This window comes from Mustela nigripes, chromosome 2 (genome assembly GCF_022355385.1).
Source record: "Mustela nigripes isolate SB6536 chromosome 2, MUSNIG.SB6536, whole genome shotgun sequence".
In the NCBI taxonomy this organism is placed as follows: domain Eukaryota; kingdom Metazoa; phylum Chordata; class Mammalia; order Carnivora; family Mustelidae; genus Mustela; species Mustela nigripes.
In genome coordinates this window covers 188800716-188820809 of record NC_081558.1, presented here as the reverse complement: position 1 = coordinate 188820809, position 20094 = coordinate 188800716, and the positions used below count along the sequence as shown (strand labels likewise).

Below are 20094 nucleotides of genomic sequence, written 5' to 3'. Positions count from 1 at the left end.
CTGCTGCCTTCGGCTCAGGTCATGATCTCAGGGTCCTGGGATCGAGTCCCACATCGGGCTCTCTGCTCAGCAGGGAGCCTGCTTCTTTCTCTCTCTCTCTGCCTGCCTCTCTGCCTACTTGTGATCTCTGTCTGTCAAATAAATAAATAAAATCTTCAAAAAAAAAATAAAGAAAGAAAGAAAGAAAGAAGGAAAGAAAGAAAGAAATGTGGACAACTTGGCTTGGCCAAGCTATTATGTGAAAAACTGAAGAGATAAGATTGAGTACATAAAAGGTAGATTTGGCTAGTTGGTGGAAAATCTTACATTTTAGTTTAAGTTGCTGTAGAGTTTAGATTTAAGCCTGTGGGCAAGGACAAGTCATTGCTGTTCTTTTATTGGAAGATGGCGACTATTCCTGCCGATTTAACAGATTAAACTTACTCCAGAAGCAACTCAAATGCCTCTTACTGAATATTGCATTACCTGTCTACTGTTTAACAATATCAGCAAACACTTAGAGGCTTAAAGCAACATACATTTATTTGTTTCTGTGGGGTAAGGAGCGTGGGTGTGACTTAGTTGGGTCTTCCACTTCTGGGTCTCACAAAGGGATAATCTGGTATCCGAGTTGTGGTCTCATCTGAAGATTGGGGATAAATTTGCTTCTAAGCAACGTGATTGCTGCAGCAATCAGTTCCAAATGGCCATCATACGGATTACCTCAGAATCTCGTTTGCTGTGGACCGGAGGTTGCCTTTAATTCCTTGCCATATTGATATTCCCATTTTGACTACTTGCTTCCTCAAAGTGAATGAGGAAGGGAGTCTCCTGGCAAGACAAGTATTATGACCTTATGTTACATAATCGCAAATGTGACATCCTGTCACCCTTGCCATCTTCTGTGGTCCAGAAGCAAGTCAACAGGTCCCACACACATTCGAGGGGAAGGATTGATTACACAAGGTGCGAGTACCAGATAGGGACCACCTGCCCTCTATGAGTATATTCACTTTCATTCAACAAAATATACAGAGCACCCCCTCCATGTGGGAATCACTATGCTGACACTGCAGAGTTTGCTAGAATAGTCAAAAGATTGGGAATGAGAGCCAGAATTAAGATAACTAATATAGTGCATGAAGAAAAATTAAATAAAAAAATATTTGGTGGAAAAGCAATTAGTAGAATCTGGTATCTGGGTAGAAATAGGAGCCAAGATTAAAACAACAACAACAGCAACAACACAAAACAAACAAACAACAACAACAGAACAAAAAAACCAGAAAAACAATGCTGAATTTTACTATCTGGAAGCTAGGGAAGAAGTTAAAATATTTTTCACTACATGTATTTTCAATTGATTACAACATGGATTATTTCTTCTCTTAAAATACAAATATATTTATAGTTAATTATATGTTTACTTGATATTTATCAGTGTATCACCCAGATATTTACAAAAAATGAAGGACTCTTTTTGTCGTATGTCCATGCACACTCAAAGCATGCAAACCTTTGTTAATTTGTATATTTGTTAATAAAATTAATATTTAATGTTTTCTTTTTAATTTTGAGACATAGGCATTAATTATTGCTTGAATTAGGAAAAAATGCTGTCAAATTCAGTTAAAAGATAAATTAATACGGATTTTAGCCTATTTCTTTACTGATTCTGAATTAATTGCTAACCTTCTTTGAACAAATGGGAGTTATTAAAAAATTAATGCCACCTCTCCTTGAGTAAACACTTTCACCTCTCTCTTTGGGCTAAAGACAGACTTGGGCCATGGAGGTTAATGCATTTTCACTGTACCACTGAATTAAAAGGTGTGCTTGAATAGTCAAGATCCCCAGTAGTGTTTGAAAGAAGCAATTAAAGGTGGGTGCTTGATGATGTCAAACAAACTTCGAGCCCTGTGTCAGGCTTCTGAGTCGTGTCTCTGAGATGCAAGTTCCTGGGGGCTTGTCTGTAGCCAACCACGCAAGGAAAAAAGCAGGTGATGGAGTGTGCCAATGCATTAATCTCTTTTTAAAGCACTTGGATAAGGATAAAGGAAAAGGAAAGAAGAGAGATGAAGCACTCATGAGCCGAAAAGAAATTATTTAAAGTTAAAGGAATAAGAATAAAGGTAGTGATGATGATGGTGATTGAAGAGTGAGTTTTAGCAACGATATTTCGGCTTTTGACAGGGCTTTTGATAAACTCCAGTATGAAAATGTTGTTCTTTTTCTGACTGTCTTTAAAGTGAGATAAAAATGTGTTTTTACACTACTTCACTTGTATAGTCAAATGAGGGTTTCTATAGGTCATATTCCTTTGTGTCTCACTATTTCTTTCCTTTTTTTTTTTTTTTTTTTGGTACTTAATGTGGGGTGGGGGGGCAGAAATAATGTGATGAACACTGTGTTCTCCTAGTCCAGCTAATTGGTAACTGAATCTGTATCTTTTGAGGAGTAGAATATTCCAATACTCATTAAAACCTACCTACCACCGCTAATGTCAGACTGTGTCTCTCCACAATGACAAGGAGATGCAGTTAAGAAGCATTACCTACATACCCTTCTTTAAGCATTTGCACATAATAACAAGTGCTACATTTTAGTTCAACAGCTATAATAAAATGCAAATTCTTTACTCTTTCACAGACCGCATTCAAATGAACATCGCATTAAAATCCAACCTTGGCTCATTATATTTAGTTTGTGAGTGATGCTTCTTAAATGGAGAGATTTCTAATGACTATAATGCACATACAGCCACGTGCGAAAGAATGGCTCTTTTGACAATGGCTATCCCCCATCATCCCGCTGTATAATAGAAGACAATTGTATGAAGATAATATGGCAGAGAACGATGCTCAGAGCAGTTTGAAACTCAAGTTAAAATACATAATGACATTTAAAATCAATTAAAATGGTGGCCCAGCAGTAACATCCATGCACTAACGATGTACCTGAGAATCCATTGCGGAAGGTTGAGTCATCAATACACTTACTCTGTGGACCCAGAAGAGACTATATTCCGTGAACCCTCATATTTCATCAACAATTAGACTCATGTTCTTCACAGAATTTTAACTTTGCGTCATGTGACTTGCCTTATTCAGACTGGTGATCAGTTTCTCTTCCCAGGCTCATCTCTAAACCAGTGTGAATCAATCTGTTTCTACTCTAGGCCCACAGAACTCAACCACAAGGATTTTTGATATACACTTTTTCATTGATTGGTGCCTTTTGCCAAAGCATAATCACAGAAATGTATACCTTGTACAGTTATAAAAGAGAACTTTTGATTATATTATCAACTACTTAAAAAAAATCCTTTCCTGTTCTTCAGCTAATAATAAAAGCATTTTAAGTGATCAATGGAATGGCAGTTCTTAAATATGCTTTAAAGAGTGGGGCATGAGATTATTTGCTTGGTCCCTTTCGGCTCTAAACTGCAGGGATTCCTTAGACATGGTTTGTGTGTTTATGATATAATTTTATCTCATTCTCTGTAACACTACTAAAATCTAAATATAAGTGAATACCAGTCTATTTGAAGGGAGCGACCTGTTTGGTTTTTTTTTCCTTCACTTTTCTCCATGTCTTTAAAAAAAAAATGTCAGCCACCTGGTATCACAATCCTTATTGACTCTGAGTGCATTTTGTCCATTGAAATATAATGTATTAAGGTGGAAAAGATAGTTTTGCATTACTGATCTCTGAATATTTATAAGATTCTGAAAAATTCTGTCGTGAGTTGTCCATATGTGACTCTGACACAGCGAAACCCCATTGTAAATTGGAGTTATACGAAGATAAAGGTATTACATTGGAGGGAAGAGGAACAGACAAATTGAGTTTACCAGACAAATAACATTTAGTTGTTGAAATACAAAAAAAAAAAAAAATCATTCAATTCCTGTTATGAATAAATAATATTATATGAGTTGATTAATATTTTGTATGCATGTATGATTGACTAATGAACAATTTGGACAGCCAAATGATACATCACATTTTAAGAAATGAAATATTACCTCCTTGAGATTGAGTACTCTACAAATTAATTAAAATAATTGAATTGTCTCCCTTTGTTGCACACTAGATTTCTGATACTGGTACTTACACTTGTGTGGCTACAAGTTCAAGTGGGGAGACTTCGTGGAGTGCTGTGCTGGACGTGACAGGTGAGTCCTTGGGAATGATCTCAACAGAAGAAATCTTGAGCCCATTTCAGTAATTAGTTCGTCATCAAATAACAATCAAATAATCAAAATTTTAAACTCACTGACTACAAAAATGAAGTCATATGCCACTTTTTAATTTCTCCACATGACATTGCATATATGCAGCTTGATACATTTGTCCTCGATAAACTTATTTCCTCTACCTGAAGAGCAAGCAATTCTAGTGATCTTGCATGAAAGTAAACATTTAATAACATGTAGGAAAGGCAAGTATTCATTTACATACTTTTGACTCATGAAGATGAATTGCTTGTTGTCTAGGTCAACTTCTTTAATAGACCATTTTCCTTCTGTTAAGTGTTATGGCATCTTATGCAATCAGGAATGAAGCATTTTCTGTTTGTCCTCTATAGAATCTGGAGCAACAATCAGTAAAAATTATGACTTAAGTGACCTGCCAGGGTCACCATCCAAACCACAGGTCACTGATGTTACTAAGAACAGTGTCACCTTGTCCTGGCAACCAGGTACCCCTGGAGCCCTTCCAGCAAGTGCATATATCATTGAGGCTTTCAGGTATGGGACAGTTCCTTTTTTTTTTTTTTCTCCATTGGGTTGTTGCTTAAGCTCCTATATCCTAAAATCTCACGTGAGCTATCCTGCTGTTTTATCTTAAGAACATGTTTAACAATTCATTTTAAGTATTTATCTGATTTTATTCAAGAATAGACTCTAGTTGGTTTTTTTCCACTTATAACTTGATAATAGGACTAAATACGCATTACCCACCCCTAAGTCTATGGGGATCTAGCTCAACACCTAACCACTTAGCTCCTTTCTTTACTCTGACCATTGTTAAGACTTAAGATGAGAATTTGTCATTAGAACTAGGCCAAAAATAATTGAATTAGGCTGGACACTTTTTAAGTTCTGCATTGTTTATTGAGGCATGGAATCCTGGAAACTTGCTTTCTCATAATTACAGCAGAATTTAAAATAGTTCCACTGTTTTTGTGCTATATATTTTAGTGAAGCTTTGGGGTATGCCTAAGAAAAAAATGAAAAGCTACAATTAAAGAATTGATTCCATGCACTTCTGGTTGCTGAAAGGAAAAAATATGTCCAATTGTTACTTGAAAAAAATGTCATTAATATAAGGATATAGACTATACATTAGCAAATGTCATAATGAAGTCATTGTGAGAATTTGATAAAATACTTACACATATGGGAAAATGAAGTTTGTATTGTTTCAATGTTCTTTTATTTGCTTTTATAAAGATAGCAATAGCACCTGTCATTTTAAAGCATTAGGACAAACCATTACTTTCGTTTTAGGCTTCCCTAATCTATTTAAGGTAACGATCAACAAATACATCATTTCCAACTTTCAAAAGACAGCTTTTCTATAATTTTCATGCTTTGACGTATAAGAACTTTTGAAAAGTGAATGGGCAGCCCTGAAAAATGCCATTCTTTCCTCATTATGAACAAAAGCAGCATTTGACCTTAGACAAAGTTTTCTAAATGGGCATCCCATCTCTGGCGGGCTGTTAAGGGGTCTCCACATCTAGATTCAGAGGTATTTCACCATTTGAAGATGAGAAATCACATACTGTATAATGTACAATTTTATTAAAAATGTGACCAAAGGAAAATATTCCTTACATGCTTCCTTTCTTCTTTTACAGATATGTAGTTTTAGAAGGCTCTATTATAATATTGCATGTGGAATTGATGCAAAAGAAAACACACCTTGTAACAGGAAAATGTATTGGCATAATTTACTCTGTAGTCCATTTATTCTTTCTACAGGTTAATTCTTTTCAAGGTATATATACATACATTCACGAGGACCATATTTATTGTATAAACTTGATGTTGTGATCTTGGCCTCTGTTCCTTTTACAGGTATTCATTTAGTGGGCTGCTGTGCATTAGCAACGGGCTGTCACATCTCCTGGGCTGAGTTTAATTTTGTTGTGCATGGCACTTCCGTTAGGTGGGCTCGGCTTTGTTGTTGAATAAACCGAAATCATCCAAATGTTTCATTTATTGGGCTTAACACTTCAAGTGTTGTGCGTGTGTGTGTTTAATTTTCAGCCATTAACTTTTGTCATTGATACCCAACTCCACCGCTGATACCTTCACGACTGGTCTTTAAATGAAAGTTCTGTTCCTGTTTCAGCCAATCAGTGAGCAACAGCTGGCAGACGGTGGCAAACCATGTAAAGACCACACTCTACACAGTGAGGGGATTGCGGCCCAATACGATCTATTTATTCATGGTCAGAGCGATCAACCCCCAAGGTCTCAGTGACCCAAGTCCCATGTCAGATCCCGTGCGCACACAAGGTAATTTCAAGGGCTGTAAACGTGACTGGTTCTGGAAGGAGGCGTTCAGCAGCAATTTAAGAACAAAGGGATTGCCTGAAGAAAGAGAAATGTGTCTGCCTTACCTGTTACAAGGATTCTTTTTCTTTTTTTTTTTTTAAAGATTTTATTTATTTATTTGACAGAGAGAAATCACAAGTAGACAGGCAGGCGGAGAGAGAGAGAGGGAAGCAGGCTCCCTGCTGAGCAGAGAGCCCGATGTGGGACTCGATCCCAGGACCCTGAGACCATGACCTGAGCCGAAGGCAGCGGCTTAACCCACTGAGCCACCCAGGCGCCCTGTTACAAGGATTCTTTAGACTCAATACAGGGAAGGAGAAGGGAACTTGCTGTTCACCTTGGTAAATGAGTCCTCCTCTCGGAGCTGCCAGGGTCTGTTGAGTAAAAAATAAATAAATAAACAAAATAATTGTTTACATTTACGTAGTAAATCAGCTAAGTTAGGACTTTACTATATTTCAAAAGGAGGAAACTGGTCTCCTTTGAAAGTTAATGATACAATGCAAAAAGTGATCTTTAATGGATCTAATGCCCAGATGGGGATATCAAAATTACCCCTATTGTTTAAGAATTCTATTTTTATAGCACAGTGGGTCTCCAGGCAGAGCTCCCACGGGAGCAGCAGCTGCATCCCCTAGGACCACGGTAGGAATTCAGTCTCAGGCCCCAGCTCAGAAGCTCTGGGGGTACCCCCCAGCAGTCTGTGTTAGGGTGCTCTCTGGGAGATGATTCTGCTCAAGTTTGACAAGCATTCCTACAGTGGGTGGGCTTTTTGTTTTTGTTGTTTGTTTTCTTTCATTTTTTTTTATCAGACCAGGTTAGTTTGAAGGAGCAATTTGTTTCCGGAAGGAATAAATCAGGTTTTCGTCCGGAGGTATACAATTCTTTTGACTGATTAAAAAAATCAAAAACAAAACAGATGGGCAAAGGGAAAAGAGAGAAATCAAGAAACAGACTCTTAATTTAGAGAACAAACTGACAGTTACCAGGAGGAGGTGGGGGATGGGTGAAATCCCCGTTGGGGATTAAGGACCGCACATGCTGTGATAAGCCCTGGGTGAGGAACTGTGCCATCACTCTGTCCTACACCTGAAACTAACAGGACACTGTATGCTAACTACTGGAATTGAAATAAAAACTTGAACACGCAGAATATTATAATTTCAAAACTGAAGATCTTTCTTCTCAAATTAAGAATCACTGGAGTCGAGGGGTTAAAACAGGATGCTGCATTATAAGTTCCCTTCCTACTAGTTCATGGGGGGAATTAATAAAACAGACCTTGTGGCTTTATTATTGGTTACAACTGACTTCCCGCAGGGTTCTTGAGAAAGGGTTAATTATTTCCTATTTGTAAAAGGCTTTGAACAAGTTATAATTCAAAGTAGTATTTTTATGCAATGAAAAGCACCATACAGCCATAAAAATATTATTATAATTACAATGTAGTGCCGTGATAGTAACTCGCACGTTCTTATAACAGAGAAGGGCGCCTTAAAGGAATCGAGTGAAATAGTCCCCACGTGATTTTAGAACGTTGCTGACATGATGACAGTCAGGGGAGGAGGGAATGCCACTTCTCTATTGTTCTCTAAGCAGTAATGTGATTAATTTTCCATGATGATAAAGGGCCTGTAGGTAAAGAACCTGTCTCCAGAAAATAAAAAGTACAACAAGAAATTTGAAGATCTGAAACTGGTTATATTTTTACTTTGCTTGGATCCAGTTGCTTTCAGTGGGCCTGAATTTAATGAGTAAATTAAATTATGGAACCTGAAGATGTTTGTGGCTTTAACTCAAGAAATCAGAGTACTGGGGTCATTTTTACCAGTGTAGACAGAAACAGTTTTTGTGTGTAGCTCTAATGGAAGGCGAGAGAGATCACAGAGTAGGGAAGACTTTGGGTGTGATTATATCCGGCAGACCTCTGCCAGTCACTAAATCTTGGCTCATAAAATAACTTCTCGGTGAAGAGGTTCAAAAAGATGAATGAGAAGTTGTTTGTGAGCTGGCTTGATCCAGCTGAGAGACTATATAGAGCAAAAGACTTATGTTCTCTTAACAGATATTTAATAGGAAAACTCATATTGTGTGTTTGAATGTCAGTTTCATTTTTTGACACAACACTTTCAGCAGCTTTGCATTCTGTGAAGCACTTCTTTTCAAAGGACACTTTGCTGTGTGAGGTCTTATTTTGAAAGTTATTAAGTACCATAGAATTTGGAATTCTTTGGGAAGGCAGCAAATACTTGTAGCGTCAACATCACAGTAGACACAGATATGTCAGCAAAGGTTAATATTATTCACATATTATTAATAATTTTTTTTTCTGGATCAAGTAGAATAGCTCTGCTATTTATGTTAAGGATGAAAAACAGTGGAACTGGGGAGAAAAATTCACCAAAACCTGGTTCCCAATTATTTATGTCCCAGTTTTTTCACTCATTTTTTTATCGTTTACATTATACATTTTCCAAATAATAGCAAATATATATCCTGAGTCATGAGATAAGTTTGTGATTTACTCAAATCGGTACAGAGGGTTGGAAAACAATAGAAGAGGTTTAAGGTATTTTAATCCTGCTATTTTAATTAAAATCAAATTTGGGAATTAATGATATAAATTCCAAATATTAAATAAAAGCAACACTTTCATTATATACTATGTGTAATGCCAATGTCAAATATCATTATATTAATTTTTTTTTCATTTTTTAAATTTTATTTTATTTTTTTTTCAGTGTTCCAAAATTCATTGCTTAAGCACCACACCCAGTGCTCCATGCAGTGCCCTCCACAATACCCACCACTGGGCTCACCCCACCCCCCACCCCACCCCCACCCCTCCAAAACCCTCAGTTTATCTCTCAGAGTCCACAGTCTCTCATGATTTATCTCCCCCTCTGATTATATTATATGCATTCTTCCACATCACACTAAGGTCCTTGAGAATTTTCTTTTCTGGTTTTTTTTTTTTTAATTTTTTTAGTATAGCTGACATACAATATTACATTGGTTTCAGGCATATAACATGGTGATTCAACTTCTCTCTGTGTTATCCTATGCTCACCGCAAGTGCAGCTACCGTCTATCACTATTCAATGCTATTACAATATCATTGACTATGTTTCCTGTGCTGCGGCTTTAAAGAAATATTTATTTGATTTTAAATTCGAGTGTAATTGATATTCAGTATTATATTCATTTTAGGTATACCATCTAATGATTCAGTAATTCTATACATTACTCATTGCTCATCATAGTACATGTACGCTTTTTCTTTTTTTAAAGATTTTCTTTATTTATTTGACAGACAGATCACAATTAGGCAGAGAGGCCGGCAGAGAGAGAGGAAGGGAAGCTGGCAAACCCGCCCAGCAGAGAGCCCGATGAGGGGCTCGATCCCAGGACCCTGGGACCATGACCCAAGCCAAAGGCAGAGGCTTTAACCCACTGAGCCACCCAGATGCCCCAGTACATGTACTCTGAGTCCTCTTCTTCTATTTCGCCCATCTCCCTCTTCACTCTGGAAACTACCAGTTTGTTCTCTACCCTATGCTGTGGGTTTCATTCCATGACTTACTCATTCCATTACTGGAAGCCTATACCTCTCAATCCCCTTCACCCATTTGCCCATCCTTCTGCTCCCTCCCCTATGTAGGTCCCAGTTTTTTAGTGCATCCAATTTAAATTATGGCTGAGATATGCACTTTACAAGTATTTTTGCCTAGTGTTGCATTGTGGCTTGAGAAAATAGGAGAAAACAGGATTAAGAAAATCAATTATTTTAAATGAAGCTTCCTTCCTTAAAAGATAGCTGGAGGAAAAAAAAATCAACTTAACATTGCAGTGCAACAGTTAGCGTAGTTGATTTGAGTTTGTGTGAAATTCAGTATTTGATATCAATTTGATGAACTCGGAAGTCTATGATTTCTCTCTATTTTTTTCTTAATGGGCACACAGAATATAAACCATTATATGAAACAGGAGACTAGTATTATGGGAATGGTGAATACTGGGGCAGCTGAACAATGTATGACTGAGCATATAGGATTCTAAATATTGTAATTCTGTCTCCTTCTCCCTTCCCCCAATCACTTCCAAAAACAGCCGAATTCTTTTTCTTTTTTTTGATCAGATATTAAAGTTGTGTTCAAAATTGATTACTTTAGAACATTTAAAAAGTATCCTAAATTTTTCAGAAGTATTTTTGTAAATTTGGGGGCTTTTTCCTCTTCTTTCCCTCACTTTGTTAACCTTTAGTGACATAATTCACTTCCCACGTCTCCCTCATCACTTTCTTTTCCATGCTTCCAGTCTGGAATAGGTCAAGGAGTAACAACATACAATCTACCAATTGGGACAAGGGATTGAACAAATTCCTAAACAGCAGTTTTCAGAGATAGCTCCATTAACTACTCGGGAAAGTCCTCCAATATGCCAACATCTGTAGAAAACTGATGCTTCTAGAGATGTCTTGTGGCACATACTTCGTTCTTTAATAAGCAAATAATAGATCTTCCACAACAATGTATTTGAAGGGAGTGAGAGATTACAAACACTTTTATTAATTTTATTTTAGTAGAGATAAATATCGTCTCTCAAATTAGGTCCTAGCAGGGATGGTATGTATATAAATACGCTTTAATGTTTTTTGTCACAAAGTTTTGTTTTTTGCCCTACAATTATTTCTAATGACCTAATGGTTTGTGTAATACACATTAAAATTTTACTAGGAATTTTTAAATTTTGGGAATGGTTATCTCTGTAGATATCAGCCCACCAGCACAAGGAGTGGACCATAGACAAGTACAGAAAGAACTAGGAGATGTCATTGTCCGTCTTCATACTCCAGTTGTGTTGACTCCCACCACAGTTCAAGTCACGTGGACGGTAAGTTTTCAAAAGCAATTTTAATGGCAGTTTCTTTTATTCCTTCAAGAAAACAAACCAAAGATGGAAAAAGGGAATCCACAAACAAATAGTAATGGAAACCCTCACCATTTAAAATCAAGTTGTAATTAATGGCAAAAAAGAAAAATATTCCATAGAATAAAAGAGTAGAATAAAAATAGATCGATTGCAATAGAACCATGGCATGTTTCTTCTTCTTATTTTTTCACAGCTTTCTTGAGATATAATTACCATATCAGAGTTAGAATGGACAACTCTGTTTGGGTATATTTACAGAATTGTGCAATCATCATCAGAATCTGGTTTTAGAACATTTCGTCATCTGAAAATGTAACCCTGCGTTCATTGCAACGTGCCTTCTCCATTCCCCCACTTTAGCTCTTTGCACCCACTAATCTACTTTTTGTCATAGATTTGCCTCTTCCTTTGCTATGAATGAAATCATGCAATTTGTGATCTTTTGTGTCTGGCTTCTTTCACTCAATGTAATGTTTTTGAGGTTCAACCATGTTATAATATCTAACAGTTCTTTGTTCCTTTTTACTACTGAATAGCATCCTATCCTACAGATATATCATATCCTCTGCCTTCTCATCAGCTGATGCCCTTTTCAGTTGGTTCTAGTTGTGGCTAACATGAATCAGGGAGCCCTAAACATTTGAGAACAAGTTGACATATGTTTTCATTTTGCTTGGTATCTACCTAGGAATTGCTGAGTAAAATGATAACTCTCAAACCTTTGGATAAACTGCCCAAATGTTTTCCCAAGTGGTTCTACCATCTTATGTTTCCACCAGTTTCTTCCACACCCTTGCCAGATTCTCTCACATCCTCCTCAACACTTGTTATTCTTTCTTTTTTGACTCTAACCGTTCTCGTGGGTGTGGAGTGGAATATCCTTGTGGTTTTGATTTGCATTTCCTTAATGACTAATGATATTTTCCATTTTTTCAGGTGCTTGAGCATTTGTATATCTTCTTTAGAGAAGATATTCAAATTCTTTGCTTATTTTTAAGTTAGGTTTTTCATCCTTATTATAGACTTGTGTTTTTTTATAAAGTGGATACAAACTCCTTATCAGATATATGGTTGGTAAATATTTTCTCTCAGTCCGTGGGTTGTTTTTGTTTGTTTGTTTTTGTTTTTGTTTTTTAAAGATTTATCTGAGAAAGAGAGCATGCATGAGAGAGAGAATGTGCACAAGTGGGCACGGGTAGAGGGAGAGGGAGAAGCAGATCTCTTTGCTGAACAGGGAGACAATGTGGGACTCGATCCCAGGACCGTGTGATCATGACCTGAGCTGAAGGCAGATGCTTAACTGACTGAGCCACCCAGGCTCTCAGGTTTTACTTTCTTAATGATGTCATTTGCAGCACAAAACAATTTAATTTGATAAAGTTTTCTTCTAAATTTAAATAAATCATCTGTACATTCCTTTAGCTGTATCTTGTATAATAGCACCAAAACATGAATATAATTTTAATAATATGACTTAGATACTAAAAAGCTAATGTATTTTAAGAAATACATTGATATTTTAATATGCATTGAGACTGTTCAATTCCATGCATTATTAAATGTCAACCTGCCCACTGTTATATCAAACTCCAAAATGTTTTGATCACTTGATAGCCACTGTAGTGAAAATAACACATAGCATAAAAATAGCCACATTAGAGGATACCAACACTTGTGTATATGTGTTTGTGTCTATGAGTGTGTCTGTGTTTTAAGAAGAGCCAGGTAATGTTCTTCCCCATGCATTGTACAGCCAGCGCCAACTTTTCATTTATATCTGAGCTTTCTCTATTATAACCTCTAAAAATCCTTTGCTAAGCCGTCTGCGTATGTGATAGATCTTATGCATTGTATCAGTAATGGACATTTGAGTTAGGAATACCTAGAAAGTCTTTTACTTTAATAATGATTTTAATGGGAAAGTATTTATAAGTATGTCCCTATTTTTATTATTGTTGTTTTGCTGTAGTAGAAGAATGACTAAGTAAGAAATTGGATTCTCGCTTTCTGGTTTTAGAGTCCAAGTTTTTCTTTTCTTTTTTTTTTTTCTTTTTTTAAGATTTTATTTATTTATTTGACCAAGAGAGAAAGCATACAAGCAGGGGCAATGACAGGCAGAGGGAGAAGCAGGCTTCCTGCTGAACAAGGAGTCGGGAACTTAATCCCACGATCCTGGGATCACGAACTGAGCCACCCAGGCATCCCTACAGTCCAAGTTTCTTTCGGAAAGTAACCATTTATCAACTCCTTCAACAAAGGACATTAAGAAAGGAAAACTGGTTGTTTTTCACCAGTTCTTAATTAATTGTATTTGAAGTATAAAAATACAATGGAGGGATGCCTGGGTGGCTCAGTTTGTTGAGCAGCTGCCTTGAGGTCATGATCCCGGCGTCCTGGGATCGAGTCCCGCATCCGGCTCCTTGCTCAGCGGGGAGCCTGCTTCTCCCTCTGCCTCTGACTGCCATTATGTCTGCCTGTGCTCGCTCTCTCCCCCTCTCTCTCTCTGATAAATAAATAAAATCTTTAAAAAAAAATACAATGGAAGAGAATTATTCCAGTGTCCTCTCAATAATAAATACATCAACAAGCATTCTCATGGAACAATTTTGTCCTAGGTGTGGTGGAGAACTATATAAAGAGACAAATCTACTTGAGAGAAACATGGAAATTCTCAATGACAGTACACAAGAATAAGAGCTATAACAGATATATACATACCCTATAGAGAGATTTCAATCAAAGAAGAAGTGATTAACTTTATCCTCAGGCACCAGAAAAGGCATCACTACTCATTTTCATCTATATGGGGAAATATAAAGGCATTATTATAGTAGAACAGGAAAACCCAAAATAACATTTAAGGCTGTTTTGCTTAATTCTCTAATTTTCTCAAAGGAAGCCCTGTATTCAAGTTGAATGATGTTCCCAATATCCCACACTCACTTCAGAGGTAAAATTAGGATTAGAACTTATTTACTTTAAATCTGTGTTTTGTGTTTTTTACTTAAACTATAGACAAATATTTATTTGAAAAGAATATTTTTTAATGGTAGAATTTTGGCACAGGGCCCCAAATGGGGCATTTTGTTACTTCTTAAACAAGAACATGTGATCAAAATTTTGTCCTAGGAATACAAAATTGGATAAAATTTCAACATAAATAAGACTAAGGTTATAATATTTTAAGAGTAATTACTTACAATCACATTGTTTCTGATTCCATTTTAAACATTATTTTGCATAGGTTTATTCTGTTTTCTGCACAAAATGATTTCTGTTCTCCTGTTCCCATGGAGGGTGCATACAAAATGACCTCATCATTTTTCCATTGACACACAGTAGGGGTATTATCTGCCTTGCCTCTTCCATCTCTCTGTGCCTTTAACCAAATATAAAACTAGCAAAGCCAAGGAAAGAATTGTATTTTTAATAGCAGATTTTTCCTCATTCTCAGTTGAAAAGTCTTTCTCTGCTCTGTTGGGAGTTTCAAAGGGGCCTCTTTTAAGGGGCTTCTAAATGTGGAAATTATTTGAGTAAGAATCAAAGTCATTATGTTTATGAAGTTAATCACTTTAAAAGTCACTGAGTTTAAAAGAACAAATCGAATTAGATCAAAATTGCAGGTCTGTAGTCTGGGAGTTCTTCCAGGAGAGGAACCTTGTCATCTTCATCTCTGCATCCCACAAAGCTTGTCATGACTAGTTTGCATATCTCTCTCTCTCATGAGGTTGAGTTCTGTGAGTCTGGAGCCCATGTTTTTCATTTTAGTTTCTCCTGAGCAGAACATCTGTTATAAAATACCCTCTCAATAACAGTCTGTTGAATGATCAAATCAGTTGTTTTTAGACCCTTGTATTTTTGTTTTTAAAAAAGAGAGTGTTCAATTAGATCACAGGCTATTGTTCCCCGTGAATTTATAGTTACACTTGAAATTAAGTATATGTTTGAGAGGTCAGTTTAGTGAAGTAAAGTCAGACTAGGGGTGTGGTCTGTTGCCAAAGAAATTGTAACCAAATGCTTTTTTTCCATGCCATATTTTCAACTTCCTAAATGTGCATGGTCTTTAAAGTATTACTTTGTTAGTATTTGAGTTACAGATGTGTTATTGGAAGAGAGAAATAAATTCCCCAACCTATGGAGTCAGACATGCTGCCAGCTGAGGTGGTTTACCAAGGCTAATCTTGAAGGAACAATAGTTAGCCAGGACTGCTTTCTCAAAGTGACTGCTCTTATGACGAGGGTAGGCAAAAATGATAAGACATGACTGTTTCAAGAGAAAATAGCAATAAATCTGTTTTTTTTTTAAAGCAGTTATTCTAAAAAATTAAAAATGCTTAAAAAAAGGTTATTCTAGTGTGTGTGGTGGGGGGTGTTTTTGTTCAAGGACAAAAAAAATCACAGATCCTTTGCCCCTTTAACATAACAGCTACTGAAAGTGAAAGTGTCCATTGGCAAACTAGAATTTCAGAATTTGGCTTTAAGCGCACTCATCCTTAACAGGCTAAGCCCAACAAAGAAAATTCACTTCAAGTTTTCAGTTTGGATGGATCTTTTTTTTTTTTTTTTTTTAATAGAGAAGATGGTGGTAAGCACTTACACATTTTAATGGAATGTGGTTTCAATTCAATGGTGTTGCGCAATTTCCCCTCTGGCCACATACGGACTACATGCGGATCCCTTACTTACCAATGATGCTTTATCATTGTGCGTCCCTGAAACTTGCAAAGTTCTTTAACTTAATTGTCTCTAGGCCCTTCTAATATGAATACTGTTGAGTGAAATAAGAAAACTGAGGCTGAGAAAATTTAAAAGGCTGAGCTATAACTCACTTGCAACATTATGACTGGATGATGGAAATTTGTTTCATTTCATTTTTCTCCCCGAAAACAATGCTTTTTTGTTCATATTTCAGAAAGTACAGATTCTTTTTTTAAATTCTACAGACCCATGGATTTGTGGCCAGACTCTGATTATAATCAACACTAAAGAAAATCCTCCTTCTTATAAACAGAATGTTAATAAAACTAGTAACAAGCATCTGGTTTAACTTGAAAGTGACCACCTGTCAAAATGTGCACCACAAGTCAGTGCTATAGAACACATATGCAATAAAAATCCCACCTATTTTTTTTTAAAGGTAGTGTTCAGCATTTTCATTTTTGCTTCCACCTGTAACAACAACTTTTCTTCTGAAAAAGAAGTTACTGCAACTGCACAAAATCAAGTTAAACTCTTATTAAGTAGGCCATTAGAATATAGGGGTTGAAAGCAGCATACAATGAAGCGAGCAAGGCAATGTTGTGTAGTAAACATTAGCTTCATAAAGTCCCTAAAACACTTAATTAATGAAAACCAAACATGGATAAAACCAATTTACCCTGATTTACAGACTCTCTTCATCTGGAAACAGCTGCTTAATGTTCTTCTTAAAAACACAGCTTGCTTCTTTCAGTATTAACAAGCTATTATTGTGAGTTATGTCTTTCTTTCAGTATATAAATTCACTTAAAGCGAATGCCGAGAAGTTTATAAAATGCCAGTTTAATGTTGTTTTAACATATGCTGCAAGGAATTTTTGAACATTGACAGTTTTGATTAAAGGCACCTCTCTTTGGCTCTCATAAATTTAACTTTTTGCTTTTGAGCTGCCTCGCTTTATAATGTCAGAACAATGGCTTTTCAAAAACTACATCTCTTGGTACAAACACAAGCTGGTAGCATGTATGAAGGTTCAAAGATTGCGAGCTTTGGCATCAGAGCTGGGCGAACTTTATCTTGGCAGAGCCTGCTGTAAGTGTAGCCCCAATTCCAGAGAATCTTTGAGGGTAAGAATGCTGTCAGGTGGACGAAGGCATTCTTAGTTGTTAAGGCTCATCTGCGAAGCTAGAATGAGCTATACATAGAAACACATAAGCTCAGGCCCACCAGCTTCATGGACTTTTTTAGCTTGGACATTCTGAATACAGAAAAATGTCCCTTTGTTCCACCGTCTTTTTTTATTTTTAAAGACTTTATTTATTCATTTGACAGAGAGAGAGAGAGATCACAAGTAGGCAGAGAGAGAGGAGGAAGCAGGCTCCCTGAGCAGAGAGCCCGATGCGGGGCTAGATCCCAGGACCCTGAGATCATGACCTGAGCTGAAGGCAGAGGCTTAACCCACTGAGCCACCCAAAAACCCCAAGTTCCATTCTCTTTTGATTGAGCTTCTTTAAGTTTCCAACTCCCACTTAAACATAATTTTAAAATGCTACAACTGGAGAATAAATGGTAGAGGTTAATATGTGGGACTGGGGTGCCTGAGTGGCTCAGTCAGATGAACTTCTTGCTCTTGATTTTGGCTCTGGTCTTGATCTCAGGGTTCTGGGATCCAACCCCTAGGGGGGCTCTGAGCTCAGCGCAGAGTCTGCTTGGCGTTCCTGTCTTCTTCTTCCTCTGGCCCTGCCCCCATTCATGTATGCATATTCTCTCTCTCTCTCTCTCTCTCTCTCAAATAAATAAATAAATAAATCTTTTAAAAAAGCAGTTAATACATGAGACAATACGTTTTATTCATAGTGTGTTAACAGCTGGATAAAGAAATTTTTTAAAAGTTGAAATAGCCATTTTTCATCATCTCCTTCTCTGTTTCTTCTCTCCCCAACCTTCCTGAAATGAGGTTTTCCATCTCTTCTCCATTAAATTTTACCCTGTATCTGACAGTGAAATTTATCAAGTTAAAGGCTTCTTGGAATATGTTATTAAGCTAGAATATATGCAAAATTAATTGAAGAAGTTTCTGTTATAGTTATTTTTTTAAATCAAGCAATTCTGGAAAAATGGCAAGACATTCAAAAAGTTTAAAATGGTAAAAATCCTTTTCTTCCTGAAGAAGAAACAATGGTAAAACTTCAATAGAGATTGTCGAATAAATGTGTAAGGATGTGTTTTATTTTTAGCTTGCATTTTTAATATATTCGGTTTTCATGTAATTTTTATGACTGAACAAAACAGCATTTTCACATTTTTACTTGATATGATATTCAGATTCAAAAATCTGACTTTCATTAAAAACAGCTGCTTATCCTCTATACCTTTAAGTGAATGAAAGGATAAAAAAAATTGTGAAATTGTGCCAATAGTGGGGCTCTTGAAGGAGCCAGAAACTGATAAACTAATAAGTCTTTCATTTCATATTTGCTAGTGGGTATAAGCTTTTCAAATGCCTTTAAAATAGATGCTCTAACTTCACAACTCCTCGTCTTCTCATACACTTCCTCCAGGCATAGACATTTATATGGGCTGTTTCTACACTTCTTCCTCTGAAATAAATAGTCCTACTTTCCTTGCAGAACTCAACACTGGTTCTTTTTCCCCTTCCTGATTCTATCAACGTCCTCTCCCCTCCAGGCTTCCTTAACTCCTTGTCCATCTCATTCATAACATTTGCTTATGGATATTAGTTATGAATGTAACTTGACTAGTAACTTGATTAGTAGGAACTCAAATGACTGGAGGGAGCGAAGGTATTAATGAATAGACAAAGACAAGAATGGAAATTCCTGAGCAATAACACATTACATGTCCAACCATAAAAATAGGAACTGTGGAATATAGGAGAAGGATGATGAGAAGTGAAGCTAGACAAATTGGCATGTCTAGGCCTGTCAGGCCTTTGCTATTCTGAGGAATTTGAATTAAGTAAACATCTTGGATACTATGGAGTATTTTAAGCAGGAGAGAGAGTTGTCCCACTCTTTATTTTGGAAATCATAACTTACAGGCAATGTGAACTCGGAATTGGAATTGGGTATCAGAAGCAGGGAGATGAATTACAAAATGATGGCATCCCACAGATAATAGTTGACGAAGACTAAAATAGGGACAGGAGAAATTAGGATGTGCGTGGTTTCCTTGTCATGTCTACAATATTTCTATTTGGTTTCAAAAGATTTTTGCTGTGTTTTTCAGGTCGATCGCCAACCCCAGTTTATTCAGGGCTACCGAGTGATGTATCGCCAGACCTCCGGCCTACAGGCAACATCAACATGGCAGAATTTAGATGCCAAAGTCCCAACTGAGCGAAGTGCTGTCTTAGTCAACCTGAAAAAGGGGGTGACTTATGAAATTAAAGTTCGACCCTATTTTAATGAGTTCCAAGGAATGGACAGTGAATCTAAAATAATTCGTACTACTGAAGAAGGTCAGTATTCAGATTTCTAACAAAAGCCAACTTAACCCATAATGGAGGCAATTTCTTTCTTTTTTTAATTTTTTTTTTTTAAATCAAAGAGAGAAGCGAGAGTGAGCACAATCAGGGGAAGTGGGAGGCAGAGGGAGAATCAGGCTCCCCACTGAGCATGGAGCCCAATATGGAACTCAATCCCAGGACCCCAGGCTCATGGCCCAAGTCGAAGGCAGCCGCTTAACTGGCTGAGCCACCCAGGAGTCCCAAGATAATTTCTCTTCAAGTTCTAGTTTATCATATACCTTAGAGAAATAGCAGGAGAGAATATAAAAAGTGAATTCAGGAAGTGGCCTTTTCTCTTTTTATTCCAAGAATCTCATAGAATATGACAACTTTTAAAAAAAAAAATGACATTCGAGTAAGGGGATTTTTTTTTCTTAAGCAGAC

At 36.7% G+C, this 20094-nt stretch overlaps 1 protein-coding gene across 7 annotated transcripts in view; it reads left to right on the top strand.

Annotated features, from left to right (window-relative positions):
- ROBO2 (roundabout guidance receptor 2) overlaps positions 1 to 20094 on the top strand; it is a 1305913-nt gene that overhangs the window by 1206273 nt on the left and 79546 nt on the right. For all 7 annotated transcript variants that reach the window (XM_059392157.1, XM_059392155.1, XM_059392153.1 and 4 more), the window contains exons 11-15: positions 4076 to 4157; positions 4571 to 4733; positions 6346 to 6512; positions 11323 to 11444; positions 19431 to 19662. In XM_059392157.1, the coding sequence (XP_059248140.1) occupies positions 4076 to 4157; positions 4571 to 4733; positions 6346 to 6512; positions 11323 to 11444; positions 19431 to 19662 (766 nt within the window). The remainder of the gene's footprint in view (positions 1 to 4075; positions 4158 to 4570; positions 4734 to 6345; positions 6513 to 11322; positions 11445 to 19430; positions 19663 to 20094) is intronic.